Source organism: Poromitra crassiceps (genome assembly GCF_964638095.1).
Source record: "Poromitra crassiceps genome assembly, chromosome: 19".
Lineage (NCBI taxonomy): Eukaryota > Metazoa > Chordata > Actinopteri > Beryciformes > Melamphaidae > Poromitra > Poromitra crassiceps.
The window spans coordinates 26,137,031-26,142,030 of NC_139646.1; the positions used below are offsets into that span (position 1 = coordinate 26,137,031).

Genomic DNA, 5,000 nt, shown 5'->3' on the forward strand with positions numbered 1-5,000 from the left:
TTCCGTCGCTTCGTCAAGGCCCCGCCCAGGAACTACTCTGTCATCGTCATGTTCACCGCCCTGCAGCCTCAGAGGCAGTGCTCTGTCTGCAGGTACACACGCACGCACGCACGCACGCACGCACACGCACACACACACACACACGCACAAACGTGCGCACACACACACACACACACACACACGCGCGCACGCACACGCATGCACACACACACACACACACGCACAAACGTGCACACGCGCACACACACACACACACACACACACGCGCACGCACACGCATGCACACACACACACGCGCGGGCACACGAGCGCACGCGCACACACACACGCACACACACACACACACAGGCTCAGACACCTTGGGAGACACAGGAAACACTGTTATATAAGAGGAAGCTGTGTGTGTCACATTGACATTTGGATGAAAAGGCAGGCTATGCTACCTTAATGGGAATGAGCACATTCCAGAGAACTACTTACCCACTTGCATAGTAAAAGCTTTCAAAGTAAAAGCATGGAGCAGACCTTTCAAAGTAAAAGCATCCTCTGGAGACGTGTCTGTGTCATGACCTGCAGCACATAGTGGTCTTACATTGATGCAATATAAGAGCTGGCTATGTCTCCATCAGCAGCACTTTGACTTTCACCCTGTCACCCGGTCACCCTGTCACCCGGTCACCCTGTCACCCGGGCACCCTGTCACCCTGTCACCCTGTCACCCTGTCACCCTGTCACCCGGTCACCCTGTCACCCAGTCACCCTGTCACCCTGTCACCCGGTCACCCTGTCACCCTGTCACCCGGTCACCCTGTCACCCTGTCACCCGGTCACCCTGTCACCCGGTCACTCTGTCACCCGGTCACCCGGTCACCCTGTCACCCGGTCACCCGGGCACCCTGTCACCCGGTCACCCTGTCACCCGGTCACCCGGGCACCCTGTCACCCGGGCACCCTGTCACCCGGTCACCCTGTCACCCTGTCACCCGGTCACCCTGTCACCCTGTCACCCGGGCACCCTGTCACCCGGTCACCCGGTCACCCTGTCACCCGGGCACCCTGTCACCCGGTCACCCGGGCACCCTGTCACCCGGTCACCCGGGCACCCTGTCACCCGGTCACCCGGTCACCCTGTCACCCAGGCACCCTGTCACCCGGTCACCCTGTCACCCGGTCACCCGGGCACCCGGTCACCCTGTCACCCGGGCACCCTGTCACCCGGTCACCCTGTCACCCGGTCACCATGTCACCCGGGCACCCGGCGCTTTTCTGAAAAGTGGAACATTGATGAACTTTTGAAGAGGAAAAAAAGCACCTGCTGCTGCAGCACTTTTCTGGAGCGGCTGCCTTTTGTGCATCTTGAGGCCCCGCCTCCCATTAGTTTTCATAAGGAAAGGGGCGGGGCTCTGGCGCTCCAAAAAGAAGAAGAAGAAGAAGAAGAAGAAGGGCGATGTGGACCTGCAGCCTTAGTCTTTGCAAAGCAAATCAGACTTACTTATTCCTAGTGTCAGACCCACTCGTTAATGTCAGCACTCTTTCTCTCTCTTCATAACCCTTCTTGTCTTCTTGTCTCTGTTTTTGTTTGTTCGTTTTGTCCGTTGGTCTGTCCTCTCAGTCTGTCTCCAGGCACTCTCTTATTAGCATGAGCGATAGCATCGCATCATTACAGCAGAGAGAGAGAGAGAGAGAGTGAGAGAGAGAGAGAGACAGAGAGAGAGACAGAGAGAGAGAGAGAGAGAGAGAGAGAGAGAGACAGAGAGAGAGACAGAGAGACAGAGAGAGAGAGAGAGAGAGAGAGAGAGAGAGAGAGAGAGAGAGAGGTGGTGGGAGTAAGAGATGAATGTTTGATGGCGACCCGGGAGCCTGCGTTAAGAGGACTAACAGGCAATGAGAAAGACAGCTAATCACCGGGGTCCACGCTCCCGCATCACTCTTCATCTCTCTCTCTCTAACTCTCTCTCTCTCTCCCTCTCTCTCTCTCTCTCTCTCTCTCTAACTCTCTCTCTCTCCCTCTCTCTCTCTCTCTCTCTCTAACTCTCTCTCCCTCTCTCTCTCTCTCTCTCTCTCTAACTCTCTCTCTCCCTCTCTCTCTATCTCTCTCTCTCTCTCTCTGTCTCTTTCACACTTTGAGGCCGGTCAGGAGACATCAGGGAGGAGCCATAAAGTACATATCTGGGTAGTTGTTCATGGGATCATTGTCTACTTTGGTCATTGAAAAAGATCAAATCAAAAGAAAGAATTAGAGCAGGGCAGGGTGTGCAGTGTGCAGGGTGTGCAGTGCTCAAACAGTGGAGGAGAAAAAATAACCACGGGCAATGAAGCAGCCATTAAGAAACAACACATCCACGCAGTCTCTGATGTTTTCTACTCCAAACTCTGCTTTCAGTAGCTATTATGTCCTTATCAAAGCCACACAGAAGCCCAGCCTGGGCAAACTTCAAGCAAATAGATGGCAGTCTTTTCAGGCACAACCACCACGCCGATTCATCTGAAGAAGAAGAATCCAGCTATTTCTCCAAAGCCAGGAAGATGTTCCAAGGCAAAGACAAATGACAACATTTGTGAAAGTCCCTCTGATGTGTGACAGAAGCTGAACTGAGGGAATCTCTACACCTCATTGCTGACATGATTGCTGAAGATATTATATTAATCATCGACATCACTTGTGTTTCTCATCTTCTCGTTTCCTTTCTCTGGGCTAAACACTCCCACAGGAAACAGGAAATGATGCTATACGGCCCAACATGTCCTGAATATCATGTCAAGTCATGCACACATGTAGGATTTGGTCCGTTTTAATAATAGTATATGTAAGATGTTCTCAGATAGGATCTCAGATAGGAAGTCAGATAGGAAGCTGCACAGCACAAGAACACATTCTGAAGCTATCGAGCACATCTGTCCATAGAAGTAATTGCCTTCCCTTGTTAATGCACACTGTCCTCAATGTCAGGGTTTATGTGCACATTTTAATATGGCTGTTTTATCACCATATGGTGTGTAATGACTCACACACACATAAACACACAGCGCTTACGAGCGCACACACACACACACAGAGACACATACACACACAGAGACACACACACACACACATAGACACATACACACAGAGACACACAGAGACACAAACACATACAGACACGCACATAAACATAAACAGATAGCGCTTACGAGCACACACACACACACACACATACAGACACGTACATAAACAGATAGCGCTTACGAGCACACACACACACACACACACACACAGACACACACATACAGACACACACATAAACACACAGCGCTTACGAACACACACACACAGAGACACACATACATACACATACATAAACACAGTGCTTACGTGCACACACACACACACACACACATACATACAGACACGCACATAAACAGCACACACACACAGAGACACACATACAGACACACACATAAACACAGTGCTTACGAGCACACACACACACACACACATACACACACACACAGAGACACACACACATACAGACACACACATAAACACACAGCGCTTACGAGCACACACACACACACACACACACACACACACACACACACATACAGATACGGTGGAAACACAACAGCTCACAATATGCCTACAACAATAGACACATGCATCATGTGTAGTAACATGAATACTAAATGTACATGAAACAATAGCATGTTGTGTTCTCATGCTAGGACTGTTTTTGTCGGATTGTTCCCCTTTTAATTGATGTTGCCATGGAGACACTGATGCTGCCTTCAAGTGGGCTGGTGTTTACCGTGAATACCACGTACGCCAGCTGTTGGTGTACAGGGAGAAGTATGGAGAGAGTACACCGCCCTGGGCAGCTCCGGTGCTGATGGTCCGTGGGTCGTGACATGCTTCACCAGCCTTACACACAGCTTTAGGAAGTCTGTGGACCATCTTCAGATGGAGTCAGGCACGTCCAGCTGGGAGAGTGTCTCGTGCAGCAGTAGAGACACACTTGAGACCCAGTGCATTTGGGGAACACCCACTTGAACATGTTCAGTCTGGAACAGCGACACCAACGTCCCGTCGCTGCAGCACATCCTGCCAGACATTGTGTCATGAAGTGAAGCTGGCGTGAGACACGAGACACAAAGTCACAGTGAGAAGTGGAGGAGAGGGAGGGAGACGGAGAGCCAAAGTCAGATAGATGATCAAGAAATAGAAGGTTTCCTGCCGTTGTGCTATTTATCTTGTCACACAAGACAAGGACAAGTGGAGAGGCCGGTCAGAACAGACACGGGTCAGAACAGACACGGGTCAGAAGAACACCTTCATTAGTCCCAGATGGAGAGAAGAAATACTCATAAACAAGACAGAGTCGAATCACTTATTGGACTCCATGGCTCGGGCTCGGGCTTCGTCGATGCTCTATGTCGTTGCCGCCGGTTCAGCTTTTATTGGCTGGGCTATGAGACCTCAGCAGGGTCTATGACATCAGTGGCTATGACATCATCAGTGATTGATGACATCACTAGTCTCACTGGCCAGCCTCCCCTCCCTTCCGTGAGCGGAGCCTGAGACGGACTACCCTCATTGACTATGAATGGAGCACGTGTGTGGGGGGGGGGGGTCCTGCCCTCATTTGCACCCTGCTTTTAGCTGCCATCTTCCCTGTAGCCAGCAGGTGCTCCAAGAAGGTGGGCGGTACATACTGTAAACACCTTTGTGTGTGTGTGTGTGTGTGTGTGTGTGTGTGTGTGTGTGTGTGTGTGTGTGTGTGTGTGTGTGTGTGTGTGTGTGTGTGTGATTGTGTCCCCTTGTCCCCTCCCCCTGCTTGTCTCCCCATGAATAAATGTATGTCTTTATTTCATCCTTCCAGCCTCGTCAGGAGAACAGCTTCTCTGGGTCAGATAGAGAACACCTTCTCTGGGTCAGATAGAGAACACCTTCTCTGGGTCAGATAGAGATCACCTTCTCTGGGTCAGATAGAGAACACCTTCTCTGGGTCAGATAGAGAACACCT

General features: G+C 51.0%; 1 protein-coding gene across 1 annotated transcript in view; it reads left to right on the top strand.

Moving 5' to 3' along the window:
- LOC310793672 (dolichyl-diphosphooligosaccharide--protein glycosyltransferase subunit TUSC3-like) overlaps window positions 1-5,000 on the top strand; it is a 120,837-nt gene that overhangs the window by 50,632 nt on the left and 65,205 nt on the right. The window contains 1 exon segment of the mRNA XM_083655526.1: window positions 1-92. This exon segment is cut by the window's left edge and continues 78 nt beyond it. Within this exon segment, the coding sequence (XP_083511652.1) occupies window positions 1-92 (92 nt within the window).